We start from the raw sequence: 26595 nt of genomic DNA on the forward strand, positions 1-26595 counted from the left end.
GACCCCCCGGCCCCCCCTCCTGTCAATTTTGTTCATGACCAAATTAGTATTTATTTAGCATTATTTAGGACCTTATTTCTCTTTTTAGGAAGGAGATGTTTCCAAGCTCTCCTCCGAGGAGATGACCAGCAAGGACTATTACTTCGACTCCTACGCTCACTTCGGGATCCACGAGGAGATGTTGAAGGACGAGGTGAGGACCCTCACCTACAGGAACTCCATGTGGCATAACAAGCACCTCTTCAAGGACAAGATTGTCCTGGATGTTGGATGTGGAACTGGAATCCTATCCATGTTCGCTGCCAAGGCTGGAGCTAAGATGGTAATTATGATTTATTTATTCAAGGAGGCAGGGTTGACTTATGATATGTTCCCGGGGAGGGGGGGGGCAATTGAATTATTACCGCGCGAATCGCCCCCCGAGCTCCTCTAATTGAGACATTGTCCATTGATTTGTAGGATTTGAATGACACTTGGGTATTATTTTTTACTTGCTTTAATATTCTTAAAATTACCATTTTTTCTAGTGCATTGTGGAAAATATTTTTTTTTGATGAAGACTTGCTAGTTGACGTCCAATTTTTAATTATAAACCCAAATCTCCGAAATAAAATCTTCAAAAATAGATAGCCCAGGCTAAAGTATTAAACTTACCTCCTATAGCGAAAAGAAGAACTGGAAGGGGTTGGGAAGCGCAAAACAAACCATGTCTAAAAAAAATAAAAATAATTTTTTCTAATAATTCTTATGCTTTCGTATTCCCTTTCCATTTACAGGGAGTTCCACATCATTTCGGATCGTTTATGGCTGTAAATTGCGTTTTCGAGACAAATCAGAAATTTTAGAAGGATTAAATTGGTTTAAAAAGCTGTATAAGCCGCCTAATAAAATTTAAATGCAGAAAACACTAGGGTTTTCGAGTATTCAGTCCGTATTCCAGCGTTAAACCTTGGAGATAATCCAATATGATATGGTACGCTCTGTACCTATCCAGTGACTCCTCCCGCCTCTCCCCTTTAATCTTCTTCTTGGTTCAGTTCAAACTCCTAATGAGAATTGTAGGTCCCCCTTCTCCAAACAAATTTTAACAAGACACAATTAGAAGTAGATTCATCTGCAGGCGTATTAAGAATTTTTTTCTAGGGGGAGGGGGGCTCAGCACCTTTTGAAATAAAAAAAAAACTGTAAATCATNGGATGAGCCCCCAGCCACGGAATATCTATACCTTGACCCACCTGTAATAATGTTGGGCAACACATTCTGGAATATGTGTGAGTAAGGACTGCTGGCGTCTACTCATCTTGATTCTTGCATTTTTTCTTGGAAAATAAGCTAGTTCAAAAATCAAAATAGTCTGACATAGATTTTGCACGTCTTTATTTCAAGCAACCTATTCATACAAAAATCTTATCTTATACTAGGACGGGCCCATCACCTATTATCATAAACTAATATTTGAGCCTTACTTGAAAATGTCGTAAATCGAGTCTTTTGTATAAGCTTTGCGGTGGTGACATTTTGCTTAAAAAAATAATAATGATTTCAAGTGTCAATGCCATAAGTGATAAGAAGTCGATTAACGTAAATGTTTTTAGGGTCAGTCCTAGTATACGATTTTATCTTTTATAAATTTGAAGTAAATATTTAAAGTACAAGTTGAAAATCTGATTAATAGATTTATAAAACGCGTAGAGCCTTTATTTTGATTTTTTGGGGGTGATTTAGTTATGTATAATATTTATTATAATTTTTGGCCATTTATTTTTTATTAACCGTTTTCTTTAAAAATATTTGTGAATATTCTCAAATTGTCATTTACTTTCAGAAAATGTTTAATAGTTTGATGATAATATCTACAAAACTATTACCCCCCTATTTTTCTCTGTTGTTCTACGCAGCAGGGCAACAAAGAAATTCCACCACGCGGCATTGTACTGCGTCGCCATTCAGCCAACCTGGGGAATCTCCAAGTGAATCTGCACGTTTCCCGCTTCTTTAAACTAGTCACCCGCAATTCTATTTTCAATTTTCTGTTCAAGTCGATTTCTGTGATAACAAACTACCATTTGAATATATGATCATTAGAGTGATTGTTTTTTTCTTGTGAAATATTGTTAATTTTCATATTTAAACATTTTCAGAGCTATTTAGATTGAGTTAACATGTCTGCTGAAACTATGGAGTCTGTTCCATCTCTAGTCCCTGAACCTGTAAAGCCTACCAAGGTAGTATTTATTTCATATCTAGGATCACGCAGATATTTTATTTGTATAATATGTGACAGCCTGGATTGATCGAAGAAAAATTTCGTTTAAATTATTCATGATCGTAGTTGATTGATTGATAAACATCTATTTCTAGTGCGGGTTCGTCCTAGTATACCATTTTTGGACCCCCACCTCCCACGTCCTATCAATTTCGTACATGATCACTTATTTTTCATTAATAGAACATTGAAAAATTACGACATATTCTAAATTAAAACAGAAATATTTTTGAAGATATCGGTTATATTTGAATAAAAGTTTTCCCTCTCTTTCAATACTTTAACCTAAAATTCAATAATTCCCCAAATCTTTTTAATAAAATGTTGAATGAATTTTCTAGACAAGACTAACCCCTGGCTCATAATGCTTTTCGAGAACGATTATTTCAATAAAATAATTAGGATCCGAAAGAAATGTTAAGAGTTTGGAAAAATTTGAAAATAAATGCGAATTAATTAGTTTTTCGAAAGCGATTTTCTAAAAACGAAAGCTTTTATGATAATTTCTTTAATTTTTATTTTCTAGGTGATCGGTGTTGATATGTCAAGCATAGTGGAGCACGCCAAGAAGATTGTTGAAGACAATCATCTCGCAGACAAGGTACAAACCTTGTTAACGATCGTGAACGACATACCTTCGTTTACCTGTTCATTTTATGATTTTACACTTATCTCCAGTAAACGAACTGTTAGTGTAATTTTAATGGAGCCTTTTTTTAAAGTGGGGTTAAGTGATTCGCAACTATACGCTTTAAATATTATGCTATGAATTGATGTCCGCATTTTCGTATCTTTAAAAACTTAAAAATGAAGTTCTAATCCATTATCACGATCTATATTGAGCCTCAAATATTTTTGTGACAGAATATTACAGAATATATTTTAATTTGTTTTTGCGGGGTAATATGAATCAAGATATAATAAATATGTGTAAAATACTTTGTTCTTGCAGGTTACAATCCTCCGTGGTAAAGTTGAAGAGATTGAGCTACCAGCAGGAGTTGAAAAGGTATACAATGTGAACATTTTTACACAAAATGTTATTTTAAAGATTCAAATACTATAAATAACTAGGGCTACACGGTTTTTTTCCGGGTTCATTAAAATGGTCGGATAAATTTGATGAAAAGCATGATCGGTGTTTGGGAAGGGGGGGCGTGTCCTATTTATCGCTTCTTGTTAAATTCGGATAATCTCCATGCTGATTGGTTGGCCAACAAATTTTTTTTAAAGCGCCCTTTACAAATGGATAGTAGATAGACAAATTTTGGTTGATAAAACTATCTATGAATGGATAGATCCAGGCCGTAAGCTGCATGTTGATGCGCTGCGCACTGAAGGCAGCCTAGGGGTTCCATTTCGGGTTACCTTCCAGATCTTGTTTACAAGACTATTTATTCAATACTCAGGTTGATATAATTATCTCTGAATGGATGGGATACTGTTTGGTCTATGAGTTTATATTTATAATATTATTCAGGTTGATATCATTATCTCTGAATGGATGGGGTACTGTTTGTTCTATGAGTATATATATATAATATTATTCAGATAATTATCTCTGAATGGATGGGGTACTGTTTGTTCCAGTGCTTAGGATCCATTTAATTTTGATGCGGATCCGGATCCGGATCCGGATCCTGGATCCGCTTTTCAAAAAAATGGATCCGGATCCAGGTCATTGATCAAAAAAATTTTTATTTTAGTTCAAATGTCTTTTCATAAGTGCTTGGAGCCAAAATAATGCGGATCCAGCGGATCCGGATCCGGATCCTAAGCACTGGCTTTGTTCTATGAGTATATATATATAATATTATTCAGGTTGATATAATTATCTCTGAATGGATGGGGTACTGCTTGTTCTATGAGTCTATGCTGGACACTGTGCTCTATGCCAGGGATAAATGGTTGGCTCCTGGAGGACTTATGTTCCCTGATAGGTAAAAACTATTATATAGTAAACTACTTTCTTTGAGGAATTCCAGTGGAAGGGGGTTTCATTCAGTATTATCCAATTTAGCAATCAAATGATTGTTCAGCAATATGAGTACAGTATACACACTGTTCAACCCAAATCGTATTTCTCATAATTTTTATTTTTTTATTTCTAACCCAATTGTTATTTAATTTGATAATTCTTGAGCAATAAACAATACTTCTTTGTTCTTGATAGCATGCATAGAAATATATATCTTACTAAATGAATATCAGGGGTATTTTTTCATCAAGCTGTACCGCGGATTAACTTATTCGTGTACAGGGCAACCTTGTACGTGACCGCTATTGAGGATCGACAGTACAAGGATGACAAGATCCACTGGTGGGACGACGTGTACGGATTCAACATGTCCGCTATCGGCAAGGTTGCTGTGTCTGAGCCTCTGGTTGATGTTGTGGACAGGAACCAGGTGGTCGCTTCCTCATGTCTAATCAAGGTAAGAGGGGATAGAAGAATGTTTACAAAGATTTGACTGAAAAAATATTGAATGGTAGGCAAGTAAACAAGATTTCCCACTTACTTTTTTTTTCACCCAAAACTGTCCTTTTCCCGTTGTTAATGAAAAAGTCCTTCTATAATTTTTTAAACACAAGCGTTCCTTACTGAGAAAAATTTATTTACTTTTCGAAAATATTTAGTCCTGGAATGTTCGCTTGTCGTTTGTCCTTAAATGCTCTTTCCTGTAATATTTCTAGGATATTTATATCCAGACCTGCACTTAGACTGATATCCCAATATCCCTTGACCTTTAATATTTCTAGGAAAATGATATCCAGACCTGCACTAAGGCTGATATCCCAATATCCCTTGACCTTTAATATTTCTAGGAAAATGATATCCAGACCTGCACTAAGGCTGATATCCCAATATCGCTTGACCTTTAATATTTCTAGGAAATTGATATCCAGACCTGCACTAGGCTGATATCCCAATATTTCCTTACCTGTAATATTTCTAGGAAATCAATATCCAGACCTGCACATAGACTGATATCCCAATATCCCCTTACCTTTAATATTTAGGAAATTGATATCCAGACCTGCACATAGACTGATATCCCAATATCCCCATACCTTTAATATTTCTAGGAAATTGATATCCAGACCTGCACTAAGGCTGATATCCCAATATTCCCTTACCTTTAATATTTCTAGGAAATTGATATCCAGAACTGCACAAAGGCTGATATCCCAATATTCCCATACCTTTGATATTTCTAGGAAATTGATATCCAGACCTGCGCTAAAGCTGATATCCCAATATTCCCTTACCTTTAATATTTCTAGGAAATCAATATCCAGACCTGCACTAAGGCTGATATCCCAATATTCCCTTACCTTAATATTTCTAGGAAATTGATATCAAGACCTGCACATAGACTTATATCCCAATATCCCCATACTTTTAATATTTCTAGGAAATCAATATCCAGACCTGAACCAAGACTGATATCCCAATATTCCCTTACCTTTAATATTTCTAGGAAATTGATATCCAGGCCTGCACTAAGGCTGATATCCCAATATTCCCTTACCTTAAATATTTCTAGGAAATTGATATCCAGACCTGCGCTAAGGCTGATATCCCAATATCTCCTTACCTTTAATATTTCTAGGAAATTGATATCCAGACCTGCACTAAGGCTGATATCCCGTTCCAGTCTGATTTCTTAATTCAGCTGAAGCGAAATGATTATGTCCAGGTGAGTTGAAACAAGTGTACATACAGGGACTCAAACTTTTTAGTCTATTCTAGTGGAATAGAGTAAAAGGGATTGCTTTAAAAATCTTGTCATTTTTGACAATTTTTTTCTTCTTAATAACTTCAGGTTTACTTTTTTTGCATTTGAGGTTCATGAATTCAGTTATCATGTAAAGAGTACGTATCACAATGGTGAAATGAATTAGTACAGAGAAACTTGAGATTTTTGGTAAATTCGATCGGTCCAGTGCACAAATTTTGAATATTCGACGTAAAAAATTGAAATTAAAATGCGGCACTGTAATTAACAATTAATATAGAATTAAATAATTAAACTTTATGTTTTAAAGATAGAATTTTATCTTTCAAAAAAAATCCTGATTTTTGTATCGTGATCTTGGAGTATGCTATTTTGAAAGAAAGAAAGAAACATGATTAAGGTCCGGTTCTAAAAGATCGGACCAAGTTTAAATATGAAATGTATCGGATTAGTCCTCGCTGTGAATGCGAGACTCGCAGAACTGGAATGTGTACAGTGGGGTCCATACAAACTAGAAAACCAAGCAAAAGTAACTGGAAATGGGGTTCTGCATAATTTCTGTGGTTCATGGTCACAAAAATCATAACTTGAGCTTTACAGTCGTCTTCCTGATTGACAGTTTAATGGGTTTCATTGTATTTAACTCCAGAATGGTACAGCAGGAACACATTAATCTAATAAATAAACAAATGTTAACTTTAATCTCTGAGCCCAAAACTTAAGACCTTAAGACAGAGTATCGTAATTAGAGTATCGGAAACTCGGTTTCATGTCACGCAGTTTTTTTTGTTAAGAAACATTCTGATCATTCTTTTTTGTTTTCTTTAATTAAAATCTACGCTAATGCATAGAACCCAAAAATGAAACTGGGGATCTTCGTTATATAAATTTAACACAAAGTCAAATATTTTAATCCAAATATCTTTGCAACCCGGTGGTTCACACTTAGATTATTTTATCTAACAGAATTAATAATTTAATATATATTAGTTTTTCATCAGGTTGTAAAGATATAGGTATTAGAAAATTGGAGTTTGTGGCAATGACTTGACTTAAGAGCATGTAATAAACTCTGTGCGTTATCAACCTTGATCGGTCAATTAAGCAGTAAACAAACATGTTTTTGAGAAATAATGATAATTAAAAATTATAATTAGTCTTTTTTCCCCTCTAAAATGGCGTCTGTAACTCGCAACAATACCCTATCCCTTCTGTCCCCTAGATTTTAATGTTATTATCTCCTCCCGCCGCGCCTCAGGCTGTATGTTGATCTGGTGCACCCTCACACTGCAGAAAATAAACCATCAGGTTTTAAGTGAAAACAATCGCATATTTTATTGGAATATATTAAGATGCAGTCTACTTAGTTATAATCTCAAATTTCAGAAAAGGGCACCTTGAGGTTTTTTGTGCATACTTATTTTTAAGAAACATCAGAAATCAAGTGCATTTACAGGTTTAAATAGAATTGTGCGCTCTGCGCAAACACACATCTTCTAAAAAATGATTTTCATAACGGGGGGGGGGGGGCTAAAAAATATTTTGCAAGAAAATATACACCCCTGGTATTCTCCTTTGGCTCAAGTGTTTTCTGCACCAGCATTTTCCCAGTATTTAGTTATAATATATTTCGTGACTTCAGAAACTTTTAGTTTCTGGGATAAATACTCTTTGTTTAAAAATGTTTTTAATCTTCTTCTTTTCTATTACATCTTCCGCATTTAAATAAAAGTTTTAACTCCATTAAAAATATTGTATCCATTTCCCAATATTTTATTTTGAACTGTCACCGAGACGTTTGGTCTGGTCATGAAATAGATAAACTAGGTACTTTTAGTCTGAAAATTCTTCCAAATTTGGAAAAAAGTAAAAGTCGAGACAAAATTAAGCCGAAATGTATTCCAAAGTTTTGTTGTTTATTTAAACTTAATGTTGGTTCAATACAATGTCAAATGAATGCAGCCTCAGTTCTGTAAATTAGTTCTAAACTATACCACGATTCTAAAGTTATATGTACGTTCTTGAAACTGTAGAGACCAGAAACTTCGGTTGAATAATGAGATTCGAATTTTGGCATTTGGAATTGAGGGTATGGGGTATCAAGCGAGACATTGCTTTATTTCTCCCACATTTGAGCAAAAATTTTGTTTGAAGTTTTTCGTGAATTACGAGACCAACATAAGTAACTTTTTTTGGTTATTTTTTAACTCGAGCATCTATCTTTATATAAAGTTGAAATCTCTGTGTGTCTGTCTGTTTTTCCGATCATAACTAGGCAACCCTGGACCGATTTGTTTCAAATTTTGATTTTGGGGAACTTGGGAGAACCGCGGGAATGTTATTTGCTTAGTTTTTAGATTCCAAGTTGAGTGGGTTGACTTTAATAGTGAAAATTTAGTTTCCCGGTAAAATTGTTGCTAGTGCTGGTAAACGACGAGGGTAACTTTTAGTAACCTTGGCAGCGCTGGGTTCCCAGGCTAGTTGTTAGATAGTCTTTTATTTTTCTCTCACATTTTCGGCAAAAATTAAGAACACACTTGTGTTTTCATGAATTTTAATTTCATCATTTTTAATTGATAAGATGGTCCGGTCTAACTGAGCAAACTTTGAACTCTGATCATGAGTGTAAATTGTGCTGAATGAGGTGATTTCTATGTTTAAAACAAACAAATATTTTATTCATATTGTGTAAGGTCTGACCACTAAAACAAATATTGGAAAAAAGGAATTTAACAAAGTTCGTAGCTAACGTCTGAAACTTGGTATGAGACATTTTATCTTTTGATAAAGGAAAAGGATTTTTTATGTTTAACATCCTTTCGTCTCCAAAGTTAAAAAATTTGCGGAAAAATACTTAAAATGATAAGGGCGTTGTACTCTGGCATAGTAACAAAATACATGGATACATCAAACATTTTTTCAAAAATCTTTTTGCAGGGGGGGGGGTTGTAATGAGTTTGTGGGTGAAAATAAATAATTGCAATGAAAATTTGAAAAATGCTTGAAAATTTTGGGGAAAATTAAAAATTCTCTTAAGTAGATAAATCTGGTGTTTTAAAGGAAATATGGTCGGAACTAAATTTCAATCTAATTTCTTATGTAGATATAGGTCTTCCTGAACTTATTCAAAGTTGGGATTGAGAGTTTGTCTTTTTAATCAAAATCGTACTTATTTTTCAGTAAGACAAATAATAATCAGCATTATATAATTTTCTTAATACTTCAGAATACTATTTGCAACGCGTGAAAGATAAAAATGTAAAGCTTATTTAGAAACGTCTGACGGAAAATTTAAATAGTTCGAATTCACACTTTGGCTGGAGAACTGGGCTTGAAAAATTAATCCTAATTATTACGGGCCATTAAACCAAACAAGGTTTTTGTCTCCTGGATACTTTTACTTTAAGTAATAGATATTTTAAATACAATTTTCATTCCTTTTCATCAATTTTATGAAAGCTATTGCTTTCTCTTTGAGAGGGTTGAATTGAATTAAATAAATTCCTATTGAATTATTTTTTGAACAATTGTTGACCGGTATACAAATAAAAGATTGTGTTTTTGTAAATTAAATATTTCTTTATTTGAAAAAATTTTAATAAAATCATATTGTTATTTTAAACGAATCCAAAAGATTTTTAAAAAAGGATCAATGCGACATGCCATGAAATCTGAATTTTTACATCAAAATTGTGAATATGTAGGAAGAAATGTAAAGAAATACAAATATTATTTTGTATTAAATATATTAATGTTTTATTCTTTTTAACTTGAATTTTAAAATTTGACAACTTTTTTATTAAGGCGCTTGTATCGTTCTTCAACATCGAGTTTACACATTGTCATAAGAGGGTTGGATTCTCTACTGCTCCTGAAGCTCCCTACACTCACTGGAAACAGGTGATCAAGGGTTTATTTTTTCAGAATAACCTTCAAAACATTACTTACTTTCTGACTCTGACCTCCGCTGTCGGAGTAATAGGTCCTAGTAAGCTCCTCCATCTTTCATAGTCTCGAGCGACAGTTTCAGGCTCTCCAATAGAGAGGCTAAATTTCTCAATCTTTTTATAGTTTTTCGCCAGGTGGTTTATGGTCGTCCTCTGTTCTTCTACCATTTGCCGGCGTCCAACCTCCAAAACATACGATGCCCAAAGACTGTAGAATTTTAAAAAAAACACGGATTCATATTCTTAAAACAGAAAATAAAACCACTTTTCTGCGGACGAGCCCCCTCCCCCTCAGTTATTAACGATGAAAAACCATTAAAAACTATGTAAAATTTTGAAAAATTTTGAAAAATTGTGAAACATTTTAAAAGTTATAATGATAAGTAATGGAAGATTATAAAAAAATAAAAGATGAAACTTATAATTAATTAAATTTTTTTAATGTTTCCTAAAAATTGTGAACTTAATTTAGACCGTGTTCTATCTGCAAGACTACCTGACCTGCAAGAAGGGAGAGGAGTTGAGGGGAACCTTCAAGATGACCCCCAACACCAGGAATGTCAGGGATATGGACTTCGATATCAGCATCAAATTCGAGGTAGAGTCCGAATTTATTAAATTTGAGCTGCGTCTCATATCCGAAAACAGATTTCAATTGAGCGCCTGCTTGAATCTTGAAACATTGAATATAATTTTAAGTGGAACCAACCATATTCGAGCTGCGTCTCAAATTTAAGCCATGGCTCAAATTCTTTAATTCGGCTTTAGAATATTTATGATCTTTTTAAAAAATGTTGACTCAAATGAACCGACTTTACTCACTGCATTAAAGAAATTCGATCATTTGGTGGAATTGGGTTGGAAAATTACCTTGTTGTCGTAAATATTGATTAAACCTTGTTTAAATGGAATTTCAAAGGGTACTTTTTAAAAAATGTTGACTCAAATGAACCGACTTTACTCACTGCATTAAAGAAATTCAATCATTTGGTGGAATTGGGTTGGAAAATTACCTTGTCGTCGTAAATATTGATTAAATCTTGTTTAAATGGAATTTCAAAGGGTGTGTGAGTGTGATTTTAAATTACTCTCCATGTACAGATGGCAATACCCAATTTACAACGTTTAAACTTTCATCTGATCAAAAATGCGAAAGATACCGTCGTTTTTCTGTGTTTATTTCTGCGAGTTTCTCAATCTTCTTTTTGACATGAAATGCTTAAATCACTTTCGCTTACGCTTACAATCCCATAAAATTGGACTTTCTAAGTTGCTAAAATATGTTTAACTTCAGGGTGAACTGTGTACTGCTGAGGAGTCGAACAAATATAGAATGCGATAATCTCCAGTTGTTCTCCTTCTCTACTCAACTCCCGTAGAGTCGGCACCTATTTTCCGTATAACCCCACAGTTGGCTGTGTAGAGTCTATTATCTACCACATATTGACTTTGAATCAGAAAATCCATGAAATGTGTCGCGTTGTCAAGACCTGTAAAAATGCGCCTTGTGTTCAGTATTTCATCATCATTCTCATTGTTAACATGTAATCATTTAGCTCCTTGTAACAACTGCATTTTTTTTAATTCCAGAGCAATGAACTGTTGACTTGATGGGGGTAGGGGCTGAACACGGAGCAGTGATGGGAGGAAATATCACTTCCATTCAAGATTTTATTGTACAGGTAAAGTTATCGATATTTTTATATCAGGGGAATATATCTGTTCCACAACATTAATACAGGGGTGTATAATTTTTAAAAATATCATTTTTTTATTCTATTTGATACTTTTTACACCAAAAAAAATGTTTCCCCCAATTCAGCAAATAAAAAAACCTAACTTCTGGGAATAAGAACAATTTTTCAAGAAAATATACACCCCTGCATCAATGCCTCAAAATTGAATAGCTATCACTTAATGCTAATTTAAAACATTTTAAGATAAATTGAAATAAAATCTACGAAAAAAAAACTTTATTACCAACCCTACTTCCCCCCCCCCGTCATACCCTCTCTCGACGGGAATGAAATAATGGAAGAGATACATGCCCCTGTACCATATACCGGACACTAAATGATCTGTTGCTATGCTTTTAATAATTTTTGTGACAATTTAAAATGCTTGCAAGTGTGATACTTAATAATTTATTTGTAAGGTTCCAGTATGGTTTCCCTTGGACGATTTGTTAAAGGTTTGAAATATTTTCTAGCGCTGGAAACTAACAAAAATATTGTAGGGTAAAAATGTGCATTATGTCAGGATGTTGGGACTGTTGGATAATGGTTGCTAGCTAGCCAAACTGTAAATATCAAGAAGTAATCTCTGTTTGTTTGTTTGGATGTCCGATCATAACTCAGGAACCCCTTGACTGATTTGCCTCAATTACTAAGAGGGAACTCAGTTAGGACTGTGGGATAATTGTTACTTGCTAGTTTTTATTAATCTGTTAAAGTTGTAATCTCTATTTGTTTGTTTGTATGCCCGATCATATAACTCAGGAACCCTCGATCAATTTGCCTTATGTTTTAATTGCGGAACTCAATAGAACCACTGAAATGTCCATAGCTGTGGTTAAAAGTTCTGAACGAAGTGGGTCAAATTTTGAAACGAAAATATAGTTTTTAGGTACTAAAACAATTTTGCACATTTCCATTTCTGACTTCTTCTTGAGGGTCACATTTCGTGGGATTATTTGTCTTTGCGACTATTCTAATATATTGTAGATACATGGTTAGATACTAAAAAAGTGTTACGCCATACGACAAAAAGTCGATAATTTTATTTTTAGGAAGTCTTGTCTTGATCGTGTCTGACTAGTGGGAAAAATAATTTTGAAGAAGATGTATTGATTTAGCACGTTGAGAATGTCAAGTTTTGGATAGAAAACGATTTTTTTATTCTTATGAAACTGGGCATTTAGTTGGACTGATGTTGGAACTAACAATTGGAATTCCTTTAAAACTTTTAACCATTTATCTCTAGATATTTGGATTAGAAGAGAGTATTTTAATGATATTCATAGTTCACACAGAGGTTTAGGAATTGTCCTTGTATGCACACAATTAACACGGGGATACCAGGGTCGGTGTACTAACATTATGCATTATTCTGCACTGAACAAAATATTGCATCACCATAAACTTTTTGTATTGATATATGCTAACCACGGTATGAATTCTCAAGGAGGCCTATGGAGTTGATTTCTTTCCATGTCGATCAGTTATTAATATAGATCTTAAATATAAAAAGTTTACATATATGCTAAGTTTATGAGGTATGAATTGTTAACACATTCTCAAGGAGGCCTATGGAGTTGATTTCTTTCCATGTGGATCCGTTATAAATTTTGTAGATCTTTTTTATTTCTATCCATGGTTTTCCGATCAGATGGGATGTTAATGTCGATTTTATCGTTTCTTTTAAAAAGATATTCAAAAATAAATAAAAAGAGCAGCATTTTCCCTTTTTGTACGTTACTACGTATATTACCTCGGACTTAAAAAGATGCTAACTATCTTAATAATTCTATAAAAACATCGTTTTATTTTCATTTTGATTCTGTTTTAGCTGATCACTTTTGGGTGTGAGGTTGCAATCATGATTGGAGGTGTTGTTCCCTTTATCCCTCAGTACATTCAGATCAAATCAAAACAAACAACACAGGTATAGGCTGGAAGGTCTTTAAATTGATCCTAATCTAACCAGAGTCTAAAACTAAAGAATGCGCGAATTTTAAGTTCGAGGTTAAAAGTTCTGTAAAATAATGAATAGCTACTTAAATATTAAACTTTCTCAATTTTAAATTTGAATTTCCCGGGAAAATCTGAACCAATCAGAGAGAAGGATTTACGGAGAATATTACATAACCATCGCTAATCAGCTGTTATTACGTAACCGAAAACAAAACATACAACCGTTTTTTGGGTTTACATGCAAAAATTAATTTATCTAAAACGTGAAATTTCTTTAACAAGGTTTTCACTTTTAAATATATCGTTAAGTTGAATGCCGCTTTCTCAGCTGAATGATGATTGAATAATAGACTAGGGAAAATGCATGATTTCAAGATTTTCACCCTGTGTTTAAATTTTAACTCGTCGATTTCGGCGAGTTAAATATTTAACCACAGGGTTAAATATTTAACCTCACGGTTAAAGTTCAGGTTTAAATTAAGTCAGAAGTGGCATTTAACCATGAACTTAAAATTTAAGTCAAAACTTTTCGTTCTTTAGTTTTAGACTCTGAAGGAGTATGTACCATGAACCCGAATATCTGCATTTTTTCTGAAACAGCACTTTGTCAATCCTTTCAAAAACTTAAAAGCGTTTATTATTAAAAATAATAGGATTATATCTTGGATGGAATATAACACATTTTAAATGTACCAGTTTTTTTAAAGCTTTTGTTACATAATGAATTAGAAAATAGATGATATGCAAGATAGCAAAGTCGTGTAAGTACTTCTGCATAAAGTAGACTTCTTACTTTTCTAATATGATTATTTAAAAGCAATATTTATTTCCATAGATTAATGTAGAATTGGATTGAAAATAACTTGAGCTTTACTGTTTTTAGCTTTTTCTTGATACACTAGTTTTTAATGTACATAATTTTGTAATGCTTTTTTTGTAAACCCCCTATTTTTCAGGGTTTCTCACTCTACGTTTGTCTTGCACTACTTTTAGCTAACACACTAAGGTAGGTTTCAACCCAACATTTATTCTATGTAGTTTTATTACTTACAAATATTGCTTATTTTTTAGTTGTCAAAAGGGCAGTAATTTCAAATTGCTCTCAATTCATGTTCGATTCTTTACGGTACCCACTGAGGCTTTGTCCGATCAAAAGTTATTGAAATTTCTCTTAATTATTATTTTTTTTTCAATTGTGGCCTTAAAGTGGCTTGTGGATTTCTGCTTGCAGAAGCAATGGGAAAAATTCTCAGAATTTAAACACTTACCGAAAAACCCTACGATATCTTCTACACTAATAATAATAAACAGGATTAAATGGCACGGTCGTGAGTCGGGAAGTCCGTTTTAAAATGAAGGGGTCCTTAAATTTAAAATTAAAGTTATTTAAATACAACTATTTTAAAGGAAAGACATTACTCTATGTGATACAAATTTTAGTATTTCTGCGCAGAGCTGCGGTTTTTGAAGTAAAGTCCGGACTTTCGGAGGCTCTAGTTTTTGTTACGCCCGGATCTTTAGTTGGGTCTAACGAGGCGAGGAAGGCCATTCACAAGAATCACTCGTCCGAGCTACATTCTCCTCATTTTCTCGTCCAAGACACCTCGAAATCCTCGTCCTCCGATAATTATGTGTTATAAAATTTCTAATTCTAGAAGATAAAACTTTTTTTTTAATCTTGCCACGTTAGGGCATAACATATGGATGTACTAAAGTATTGCAATGATTATATCATGATGGAANTCTTTCAATATTATAACAATAATTTTGATTATTACACTTTCTTCCTACGCATAATATATTATTATCAATATTATTATTTTAGGAATTGATTGTGAATGAGAGACGACGTGAAAGAGTATTTACAGATCTGGATTTAGGATATTTTTGGGCCTGGACAGATTTTACATCTTACTTAGAGTTTATTATGTCTGTCGCAGCCATAGGTAATAAAATACATTTAATATATTGGTGCAATGTTAAAATATATATGAAAATGTCTTAAATGTACTTTTTAAGTCATGACTCTAGTATATAATTTTAAGTAAAATCCGTCAATTTATTCCCCTGATCTTCAATCTCAATCCCCCCCCCGTACTGAAAATGGTTTTTTATGAAAACCAATAAAATGAATTTAAAATTGTGAACTATTTTCAAGCTCGGTATGTTTAAAGGTGCGATGTTTATGTATTTTCTCCTGGATTTTCCTCCCTTTGTTGAAACTGTTGGATTTCTAGCAGTATTTATGGAGGCTATGCTTGGAGTTCCACAGTTCTATAGAAACTTCAGGTAGTAGGACTATTAGAATTTGAAACAACATCACAATGTTTTAACCAGTATTAAGGATCCGGATTGGTTTGATCCAAACATTTTTGCTTTTAAGATTTGGATCCGGGGAAAATACGGATCCACTTATCCGGATCCGGATAGTGGATACCCCCTCATTGAGTTTAAGAATAGAAATAAGCGGGGAAAAATTTCATTTTGTTCATTAAGCTAGTAAATCATGAAGAAATATTCATGACCTGGTCCCAATCTGGATTAAGTTTGGGATCAGGATTAATTTTTTCCAGGGCGGATCAAGATAGTATTAACTTGTTATTAAAATAAAATAAAATAGTTTCAAGCGCTAAAAAAGATTACATTCTTTTTACTTAATAATTCACAGAATAAAAAGATTCAAATCTCAGAATATTTAATCAACACTAGAATATTTAATCAACACGGATTTATATATGAATTGCATTTAGGCAAAGATCCACGTATGGTATGTCTCTACCAATGGTGTGTATGTGGACTACTGGAGATGTATTTAAAACTTCATATTTCTATTTGAGGAATACTCCTGCACAGTTTTTTATCTGCGGCTCTCTTCAGGTTTGTTAACGATCATTACTGGTATAAATTTGGGTTGCTGAAAAAAGTATAAATTTGAAAAAATAAATAAAATGTTGATCTTGTAATCTGTGTAATATTCAGGTCTGTGTTGATCTAATGATTCTATCTCAAGTCTGGATGTACAGAGAATCTACTATGAAAAAGAAAAGATCAGAACATAACATGAACCTGTGACAGGTTTGTACTGTTTCTATCTTAAAATTGATTAAGGAAAATATTACATAATGGGACTCTAGGCGTACTTTCAAGTGACCCCTCGTGCACAAATGGCAATGCTCGATTTACAACGTTGCCCTTTGTCTGATCACGTATAAATTATATATCCATTGTTTATTGTTTATTGTTTATTGTTGATTAATCCTCAGGAACTCGAGTTATTATGAGGATGATTTTGTTGACTAAAGACTTGCTGATTGTTCTTGCCGGTTTATTTTTTTCTTTTCTTAGTTTTGCATGTCTCTTACAGCAGCTCACGGATTCTTTCTATATTCATCGTATCTTCTTTTGAAGATACTCACCCCGCTACTCCCTTTGGGGATAGTGCGGTGAAGTGGGCTCTTCCCATACCTCTCTTCGGACTGATGGTGTGACTGTTTCATTTATTTATTTATTTACTCACTGTAGACGATTCTTTGATGACTGATGGAATCGAGTTCCATTTTCTGGGTACTCGAACACTGTAGAAATTACTTCTTAGATTTGTTCTGGAGATCTGGATTTCAAGATTTAAAGGGTCGGTTGCATTTCTAGTAACTCGACTGGGATTGATCCTTCTAAACCAAGTTGATGGATTTACATCACTGAAACCTTGAAGTATTTTGAATGTTTGAATCATGTCAGCACGTTCTCTTCTTTCCTTTAGCGAAAGCAGGTTTAACTCTTTCAATTTTTCTTCATAAGATTCACCATGGAGACCGGAAATCATACGAATAGCACGCTTCTGAACTTGTTCCTAGGTATTTAATCAGGTATTTAATCAGGTATTTAATCAGCTTCAGTCCATGGCGACCAGGCAGAGGTTCAGAACTCCAGGTGAGGGCGAATATAGATTTTGTACAGGTTGACAAAAACATGTCTGTCTCTGTAATGAAATGCTCTAGAAATAGATCCAAGGATAAAGTTTGCTTTCTGGCAGCCTCTGAGCACTGGCTGGTAGGTTTTAATGACTTATTTACAAGAACCCAGAGGTCCTTCTCTTCTTCAGATTCACTAAGCTGAGCCCCATTCATAAAGAAATTATGTCTGGGATTGTTTTTGCCAACGTGAAGAATTTTACATTTTGAAACATTAAACTTCATATCCCAGGTGTCTGCCCATGAATAGAGGGTATCAAGAGAGCTTTGGAGTTTCTCTTTATCTTCTTCTAAACATGACCTGACCCAACTTAGTGTCGTCTGCAAACTTGTTGAGGATAGATATGTCACCTGCTGCAATGTCAATGTCGTCAATGAAAATTATAAATAAAAGAGGACCCAGTACACTTCCTTGGGGTACCCCAGAGAGAACCTGGATCCACTCTGAAAATTCTCCATTTAAAACAACTCTTTGTTTTCTATTACTGAACCAGTTGTTAATCCAGTGCAATATTTGACCTTGAATTCCAAAGAATTTTAATTTGTCTATAAGTTTTGAATGAGGAACTTTGTCGAAGGCCTTTTCAAAGTCTAAATAAACAATGTCCAAGGCATTTCCTGAATCATATTCTTTTGTCACTTTTTCCATAAACTCTAGCAGGTTTGTCAGACAAGACTTATTTTTAGTAAATCCATGCTGGGAGGATTTTATAAGTATATTATCATACAGATGCTCAGTAACCCTGTCTTTGATGATTGATTCTAGGATTTTACAAGGAATAGATGTCAGACACCGGTCTATAATTACCAGGACTTGATTTTGATCCTTTTTTAAAAATCGGAGTAATGTTACCACATCTCCAATTTGGCGGGACAGTACCAGTTTTAATTGATTCAATGATTCAATTTCTTTACTCTAATTATTTTCATTTGCGGTATTTTTGAGACAATGATTAGCGCATGCCTTGCTGATAAGAATTATGTAGGAATTCACAGAAATAAAACTCTTTTCGAGTCGAAAAACGACGGTATCTTCTACATTTTTGATCAGATTAAGGTTTCAAGGGTACCGTTGATTTTGATTGATTGGATGACTCACTCACTCACTCACTCACTCACTCACTCACTCACTCACCCACTCACCCACTCACTCACTCACTCACTCACTCACTCACTCACTCACTCACTCACTCACTCACTCACTCACTTACTCACTCACTGATGCACTGACTCACTTACTCACTCACTCACTCACTCACTCACTCACTGATACACTGATTCTTTGATTTATTAGGAGGAGGAACTGGACATGCTAAGCAATGAGGGGGATGAAATGTTAGAGGGTAAGGAGAACAAGCTGGAGACTGCTGCGGAGAACATCGTCACAGTCGAGGCCATCCTTCTCGAGAAGGACAGCGTGAGCATGGAGGTAGAGCAGGAGAAGGAAGATGATATTAAAAATAAAGAAATTGTTATTGTTAACTTTGTAAATATAAATCCGTCTTCTCAGGAACCAAGCATTGAATTCAGCCCTCTGTTGGAAAAATCCGCAATGGAGCTTTCCAGGTCACTGTTAGAAAATCCGCAAGTGGGAAATCTTTCAGCTGATTTGGTTGCGGCAAATTCACCGATAGAAATAATGGTGGTAAATCCACAAATCTCGGTTAAAAATCCTCTTGAAGTTCTTCCTCCTCTGTCTAATCTTATCAACTCTATCTCCAATCTCGAGTGTGGAGACAAGCATGTGTCAGTTCCATCTATCAAATCTTCGTCATTTCCAAATCAGTCTTTTTATGTCGAAACCTCGGACACGGAAAGTTTGACAGAAAATGCAAAATAAATTTTGTTCTTTTCTTCGGTTAGTTTTCAAATTATTCTTATCTGTTCTAACAAACCTTTAACTTTATTTATAGGACGCGATTCTTATTATATCCTTTTTAATTACAATTAACATTTAATTAATATCAGCTTTTATTTTATCACATTTTTAATCTTTTTTTCATTACAATCATGGTAGACTTTTTAGTTGCTCGTTAAAGACTTTGTTCTTAACTCACAGGTTTAAGAAATTTAGACGAAGTTCTCTAACGTTATAATCCTGTATCTGCATTAAAAAGGTCTGTCCATTATATACATATTTAATTATGATAAATCCAAACTTGAGTTTAAGTTTCGATAATGGTCTCCTGAAAGTAATAATACTTAAATGATATACTAAGTATCAAGTATGGTGTCTTTCGAAGGTACCTTGAGTAATTCTTTAGATTGTTTATTAAACCTTAATTTTTTGTCTAAAAATTTTGCTGATTAACCGCCGAGTAATCTTAATTTATCTAGTCAACGTAGTCATGGAACTAACTTTATTTGTTCAACATGTATCCCACCCGAAAATCAGCGTTTCCTCCTGTACCCATTAGTGACGAGAAGGTCAATTTTGACGGGTTTTTTTTAAAGTGCCTTTTTTCTTAAACTAAATGTTGTCTTGTCTTTTCCTGCGCTTTCCTTAGGATTTCCTGTTTTCAAAACATATTTTATATTGGACGTAACATCAAAATTGGGTTTTTTATTTTATTTTCAATTTTAAAAAACCCAAAAAAACAAGATTTTGAATTCGGAAAAAAACCCAAAAGAACACCCTGTAATTTAGTTTTGAATCTATAAAATTGTCAATTTTTTTGCTAGATATTTTTGGAATCTTCTTTTAAAGATCTAAATAACTAAAACATGAAAAGTAAAGTTTTGAAGATAATTAAAAATTATGAATTACCAAAGTTTTTTAGATTTTCATGTTTTACAGGTCACCCTGTACAAAAAAAAAATCAAAAATTTAATTGAATATCATTTTTTCATGAGTACAATCAAGTTTTGTTTTGACAAGATCCGTCTAAAACAACTTCACTAATAGTTACTGGTCTCGTCACTAATGGGTTAAAACAAAAGTGAAGTGATTTCGATTTTTGATATCTCTTCCTCTTTCCGACGGTTTTTGATCATTGATGAACTTAAGTTTTCCCAGGATTAATTTCAAGAAAATTATCATCCAAAATTGTTATTTTCTAATGGCTCCTAAAATAATTGCTGCAACCAACTAAATTTCACATTATTTTAAGGTTTGCTGTAAATTGCAATATCTCTTTGCTTACAAATTATTTTCGTCCTTAATTCTAAATTATTAAATCCCTAATCGAGAGAGCTTGTTGTCTTTCTATATTTTAGTACAATATGTGCTCTGTTTAGTGAAAAAATGTCTAGTCTCCTTATGTATGTAAACTTACATATTTTTTTTGGTCAGATCAGTCGTTATATAATGTTTAAAATCAATCGTGAAACTAGCATTATTATTTTTTTCTCAACTGAAAATATTTTGAATAAAAATGTATTTTTCTAATCGTTAGACTAACTGTATTAAAATGCCATGAAATTCATATTTATTTGATATTTATAATTATGATACAAACTATTTTTAAGATTATATTATTTATATTGATTTCAATATGCATGTAGTCAATATTTTTTGTTGTTGCAGATCAATCAAATATTTATTTTTTTAACATATCAACGGATAAAGGTTAAGTGGTTGTCAACATGGACCTATTTCCCAGGAGTGTCGTCAACGAGTTTTGTTGATATTTTTGACAACTGATTTTATTTGAAGTTTTATGGAAATGAATTCCGGATTTCTAAAACCAATAGTCATTTTTTTCGATTTGAAAAAAAATAAGATAAAGGTCAATTAGCGAATCGTTGACAATGTTTCACTTAAGTGATTTCTGCAAAAATGTCAATAAAAAATGTACTATGTGTGCCTATATTTAGACCTGTTCAACGCGTTTTAGTGTTTGATAAAGAAAACGTCAATTAGAACCTAAATATGCAGGTTTTAATGTTCTGTTTAGAGAGTTTAGATGTGGGACAATTGTTCTTCACTAATCCATCACACATGTATGCCCAAGATACACGTCTAGTTCGTAAATGTGATAAAATGTTATGAAAGTAACCCGTACATATATTTATATACATCATGCTGAAAGAAATTTACTGTCTACGTGTGTTTGTTAATGTAAAAATTCCTTATATTAGTTTCAGATGAAAATGTAGAGTATTGAAAATTACCTGGAAGTGGTAAGATCGAACAAGAAACATGAATCGGTTAACAGTTGGAGATCTCCTGGAGGGAAACCGACGTCCTTTGAAGAGAGGTTACCAAGGTACTAATCCGTGCTTAGGATCCTTGTGATTTTGATCCGGATCGAGGTCATGAACATTTTTTTTTACTAACTCGTTGAACATAAGAAGAATTTTTCTCCCTCTATTTTTCGGTTAGTTTTATGCTAAATCTCGATGAACCTCTGAAAAATGAGGGCATTTTTGATAATCTCTCTTTTTTAAACAGTTAAGGTTTGGATTTTGAGAGCAAAAGATTAAACAAACTTATTTTTGATACTTAGTCCCTTGAATCCGGATCCACATGTTTTTGCCGTTGTTACCGATGCACTACATTTAGATAAATGCAGAGTGTTATTCTTGATATTTTTAATGTTGTTTTTATTTAGTCATTTTTTGGATTTTTTGAAAAAATTTTCATCCGAAAAGAAGTCAGTAAAAACTGTAGATGAATAAACCTTGAAATTATATATGAGCACTTTCGGTTGCTTATATACGCTACATTCCCGTTATGAAAGCTTTAAAGCAGATGAAAAGAAGTTTTTTAAGCCAAGATGAAAAATACATTTAACACTTGGATTTGCGCATTTCTACATCTAATCTTCTCGGTATTCATGTTAATATTTTATTTAGATCTACGGATTAATATAATTCATCTTCGATATCTTATGATAGTCATATCCTGAAGGGATAAATTCAACTGAGGGGTTTCAAGCATTGATCTTCAAATTAAAGCGTCCACATTGTATATCGAGATTAAAGGGACAGTAAAAGAAAAATGAAAGGGGGTATAGGCTAAAAGCTAATCACTTTAGCTCTTGATCGCGACCCATGAAAGTTTTATCTGATGTTCCTGTCTCGAGAAATTGATATAAAACTGTGTTAAAATTATACGAAAGTTCATATATGTAAAATTTGTAAATCTTAAACTTAAATCATGTGACCAGAACTATCACCAATGGCAGAGCAGTATACTGGTCACATGTCTCCGCCTGTATCTCGTGACCACTTTACTGAACTGCCATTGGTGGAATTTTTGGTCAAGCAATACGGACGTATAAATAATATTATGAATTAAATCTATAAAAAAATAGAAATAAGAAATAAAAAATTAGAATTGGAGTAAACCTAAGTTACAATTAGCTTTCTCTGGGATATCATCGTTTTCAGATTGGTTGCTTATTTGCTAAATTTGAACTTTTTAAACCCACTACTTTTATACAAAATTGTATATATATTAATTTTCGTATAAATTTGACAAAGTTGTAAATTAGTTTCTCGAGATAGGAACATCAGATAAAACTTTCATGGGTCGCGATCAAGAGCTAAAGTGATAAGCTTTCAGCCTATACCCCCTTTTCATTTTTCCTTTACAGTCCCTTTAAACGTTGAAAGAACACCTTGTTTATTAACAAAATTTCTAGAAGCCTTGTAAAAGCAGATTATAATAGTTTTTTTCTCAATTATTTATAATTACAAATGGAGAGGGGTTAAAATGCAGATATAAGGGTCGAAATATCTACAAAACTAATCTAAAATCTGTTGGCTCTAAAATTTTAAGTGTGTGAATTTCACGATTATTATAAATTTATAAAAAGTATCCTCAACTAAAACCAAAAACATTTCTTCTCTGTGCTCTACAAGTAATCATATTCAAAATAGATCATAGTTATAAGTTTGTCTCAGACAGGGTTACCCACTAAGGAAAATGCTTCAGGAATGACATAAATTTACGCCTTTTCTGTAGGATTCAGCTGTAATATTGTCTCTTTACTTATTAGATTGGTAATTTAATTCGTTAAACATTATTTTCAATGCACAAAACCAAATTCAACCTTCAGATCGTTACATTTATCGGTTTCAAGGTGGTCAGTGATGTGGGTAACCCTGTAATGTTAAAAAATTCATATAACCGTCAATACAAATAGCAGTCAGAGAATGAATTACTTTGTTCGGATTAACATATACAAAATCGTTTATATGGTAAATCCCATGCTTGGCCACTAGGTGTTCAATCTTGATGGACAATATGTGTTAACATGTAGGAATAGATTACGTTGACACATTTGAATTCTGATCTTTTCAGAAATATCAGTCCAAGAGGAGGAGATGGATGAGGAGGAAGATTTGGAGGGAGATGAGGAGAGAATGCAGGAGGAGGAGGAGGAGGAGGAGAGGGAGATGGAGATGGAGAGGATGCAGCAGGAGGAGGAGTTGGAGCGATCCGAGGAGGAAGAGAGAGTTGCGAGAGAACTCGTCACAATGGCACGAGAGTCGGAGAAGCATTCACAGGTTGTGGATAGTTGTTTTCTTGTAAATTTAAATACCCCCTCCCCCCTCCTGTACTCCCAACATTCTAGGATTTCTCCCAAAAAATTTAATTTGTTAATTCAATGTCTTGAGATCTAAAAATATCACTCTTTCACGGACATGTCGTGCTGTCATCTAAACTCAACGTCAACATATAATGGGCAATTCTACTTAAACTATTTTAAAAAGACTAAAGGGACTGTAGCTGTAAATTCATTGGACATTAAATTTATTGAGTGGGATTTTTTTTTAAATGTGGTTTATTTATCTTTTAAAAGAGACTCGCGCATTTCCACTGCAGGAAAATAATAGAAAAAATTTTCAGGAAAACGACGATATCGGTTTAAAGGGATCTGTTGTGAATCGAACATGCTACTCAATATGCAGAGGGTTACTTACAACCACGTCTGCAGTCCCTTTAAGAATTAACTATGCTTAATTTAATTTTAAAATTTCAGGATCTGTATGGAGGAGGGGATTACGGGGATGCTGATCTACCAGATGAAATAGAATGCCAGCTAATACAGAAAACTTTACTTATCAACGGAGCGGTGAGAATTAATATCTAGATGGGGGGGGNATTCAAAAAAGTTTTTTTTTTATTTATTGGAGTTTATATTTTATCTATTTTTACTTGAAAAAATTCTCTTTCTGTAGTTTTTTTTTTCAATTTACAGTATATTTTGTTCTCAAAAGAACGTATAATTTACACAAGATTATTTTTTTTAGGTTCAAACGATTGATTTTATAATGTGTAACCAGTGTCCCAGACTATTCAGAACTGAAAACCTTCTCTGGAACCATATCAAGGTAAGTGCAATCTGTTCCATTCTATAAAATATATTTCTACATTAAACCTTTATCTGAACAAAAATGTGGAGGGTTTTGTTGTTTTTCTAGGTTTAAACATTATTTAATTCTGATAATTCCCATGTTTTCCTGCAGTAGAAAAAGTCCCTTTTGTAGAGAAATCAGTTTTTAAAACAATCAGTTTTTAACGATTTGGGGAAGGCTGGCGGCCATGAGCCACAACTATTTCCCCTTCCGTACCACATATTAGCTTTTTTCTCTACCGGCAGCCATGAGCCACCACTATTTCCCCTTCCGTACCACCACATTTGACTCTTCCGGGCAAAATTACTTTTTTAAATGGTATATTTAGGGCCTTTAAAGTGAGATTTTTAAAAATCCAGACGTGTCACGCAAAAAAGCACAACTCAAACCATTTTTTCAATTCTACTTAAGATTAATATTTTGTGTGTTGAATTCTTAGACTGTATTACAATGAAATTTTGACAAATTTTACTTGAGTATTGCATCTTGAAATATCACAAAGTCTAATGATTATTGGTTAATGAGTGTTTTTAAGATGGATTTAGTATAAGGAGTCAGTAATTGAATAATCATTAGACTTTGTGATATTTCAAGATGCAATGCATTGGAACTACGAAAGTAGAACCTAACCATTTCAAATCTTGACCATTTTACCACTCGCCTGTGCTTATGTATTCTGGGAATCACATTTTGAAAAGTAAACCGTGGTTAAATCATCTTGAAATTGCAGAATACCCTCGAAGTCTAATTTGATTTGATTCGTAAAATGTCAATTGCTTAATATTTAGGGTAAACATAATAGACGTGGAGTCCGTAAAGCAGTTCCTCCTCCCCCCAGATCTATTCATTCTCCATCTAAACCCAAGCCTCTCCTTCCAGCCATTGAACCCGGAGAAATTATAACTGATACTGGTAACATTTTATAATTAGAGATCATGAGATATATTTTTTATAACATAACCCCCCCCCCCACTAAGATTATAAAAAAAATTCAGGGCAAAAACAAGAACAACAAATAATTTAGTAAAACAAAATCAGGGCAAAAACAAATCAAAATTATTTAGTGCTTTTTTATGCTGAAACTTGCTTTACAATTCAGGAATCATTAATATTTGGTTGATACTTTAGTGAAAGATGAATATTGATTTGTAGTAAAAATGTTGCTAATCTGGATACAAGTGCTTTAACCTGAATTTCAATGATATCAATAGTTTCGTTTTTGTTTCGTGGATATTGATAACTTATTACCATAGCTATTGGTTTTTGCACAACCGAGGAACATCCTTATTTTTCTTGTCGATAATTGGTGGCCAAGACCTCTGGTGTAAACTAGTATTTTGAATAATATAGGATAAGGAGGACGATTTGGAAATTCTTTTGGATTCGTCCCTAGAAGAGCATTAATATTGGATATTGGATAAGACGCTTTCTTAAAATCGACCTCCCTTAATGTGCAAGCACGGTTTTTATACCCATGAGCAGTGGCGTACATAGGGGGGGGGGCAGTAGTCCTCTTGCCCCCCCCTGGGAGTTTGAGGGCCTGGAAAATACAAAATTAAAAGGAAACAAATTTAAAAAGTAACACCTGACAATGACAAAGACTAAGGATTTGTCTAAATTCACTGTTAACACAAAATTTTAAGATACTTTAAACTAAAACTTTTGCAAAAA

The 26595-nt window shown here is 33.5% G+C and overlaps 3 protein-coding genes across 3 annotated transcripts in view; all 3 read left to right on the forward strand.

Annotated features, from left to right (window-relative positions):
* Positions 1-88: 88 nt before the first annotated feature.
* On the forward strand, positions 89-11544 carry LOC111698452 (protein arginine N-methyltransferase 8; the record flags this gene model as incomplete). Its single annotated transcript, XM_023468795.1, is given in 9 exon segments — positions 89-322; positions 2793-2867; positions 3219-3275; positions 4088-4206; positions 4527-4701; positions 5881-5967; positions 9811-9906; positions 10426-10551; positions 11248-11544. Coding segments are annotated over 9 exon segments (1017 nt in total), but the record flags the coding sequence as incomplete, so codon positions are not given.
* A 1-nt stretch (position 11545) lies between these two features.
* LOC111698463 (PQ-loop repeat-containing protein 1) lies at positions 11546-19129 on the forward strand. Its single transcript, XM_023468808.1, has 10 exons — positions 11546-11635; positions 12109-12144; positions 13521-13616; positions 14602-14651; positions 15099-15237; positions 15471-15591; positions 15820-15934; positions 16396-16522; positions 16625-16720; positions 18911-19129. The coding sequence occupies exons 1-9, from the start codon at positions 11564-11566 to the stop codon at positions 16715-16717; spliced, it is 849 nt and encodes a 282-aa protein (XP_023324576.1). The 5' UTR covers positions 11546-11563; the 3' UTR covers positions 16718-16720; positions 18911-19129.
* A 4824-nt stretch (positions 19130-23953) lies between these two features.
* Positions 23954-26595, forward strand: part of LOC111698453 (uncharacterized) — a gene marked incomplete in the record, with an annotated part of 10475 nt that continues 7833 nt past the window's right edge. The window contains 4 exon segments of the mRNA XM_023468796.1: positions 23954-24072; positions 24549-24641; positions 24820-24900; positions 25713-25836. Coding sequence (XP_023324564.1) covers positions 23962-24072; positions 24549-24641; positions 24820-24900; positions 25713-25836 — 409 coding nt within the window.

The sequence above is a fragment of the Eurytemora carolleeae genome, unplaced genomic scaffold (genome assembly GCF_000591075.1).
Source record: "Eurytemora carolleeae unplaced genomic scaffold, Eaff_2.0 scaffold164, whole genome shotgun sequence".
In the NCBI taxonomy this organism is placed as follows: domain Eukaryota; kingdom Metazoa; phylum Arthropoda; class Copepoda; order Calanoida; family Temoridae; genus Eurytemora; species Eurytemora carolleeae.